This window comes from Pygoscelis adeliae, unplaced genomic scaffold (assembly GCF_000699105.1).
Source record: "Pygoscelis adeliae isolate BGI_AS28 unplaced genomic scaffold, ASM69910v1 Scaffold585, whole genome shotgun sequence".
Classification (NCBI taxonomy): Eukaryota; Metazoa; Chordata; class Aves; order Sphenisciformes; family Spheniscidae; genus Pygoscelis; species Pygoscelis adeliae.
Window position 1 is genome coordinate 274,750 of NW_008824801.1, and position 558 is coordinate 275,307.

At 67.0% G+C, this 558-nt stretch overlaps 1 protein-coding gene across 1 annotated transcript in view; it reads right to left on the minus strand.

Annotated features, from left to right (window-relative positions):
- The window catches only part of DNAJA3 (DnaJ (Hsp40) homolog, subfamily A, member 3), a 14,998-nt gene extending 14,697 nt beyond the window's left edge, over window positions 1–301 (minus strand). The window contains exon 1 of the mRNA XM_009323971.1: window positions 221–301. Within this exon, the coding sequence (XP_009322246.1) occupies window positions 221–301 (81 nt within the window). The remainder of the gene's footprint in view (window positions 1–220) is intronic.
- Between the last annotated feature and the right edge of the window lie 257 nt (window positions 302–558).

Genomic DNA, 558 nt, shown 5'->3' on the forward strand with positions numbered 1-558 from the left:
CCCCGCGCGGGCGTCCCTGAGCCCGACCCCCTTTGCGGGGCATCCCCGCAGCGCCGGGGCCGTGAACGGGGCTGCCGCTGCTCTGCCGCGGTGGAGGCGGGTGGTGGGATCCTGCCCGGGTGGCTCCCAGCCCGCGGGGCAGAGGGGAGCTGGCATGGCTGGAACAGGGTCCCTGCCGGGGACGGTCCCACGTGGGGAAGGGACGCCGTGGACCAGTTGCATGGCGCAGGCTGCTCTGGTTACCAGTCGTGCCGGGGTGGCACGCAGGTGCGGGAAGCTGGTACTCTTCGGCGTAAGCCATGTGGCCAGAAGCGGAGGGCTCAAGCTAGATGGCTGATGCTGCTAAAAATCATTGCGTCCTGCTGCCTTTGAAAAGAATTCGGGGGCCCCCGGGGACACCAAAACATTCGTCTCCCAGCCTTTGGACTTCGGCGCTCTCCTTCCCTGTAATTTCCTGGCCAAGCTGTCCTTGCGCCCGGCTGGCCTGTCCTGCACTCGCGCACCTCTGCAGACCCGGCGAGCACCCGAAACATCCCCCTGAGCTTCAACTGTAGGAGG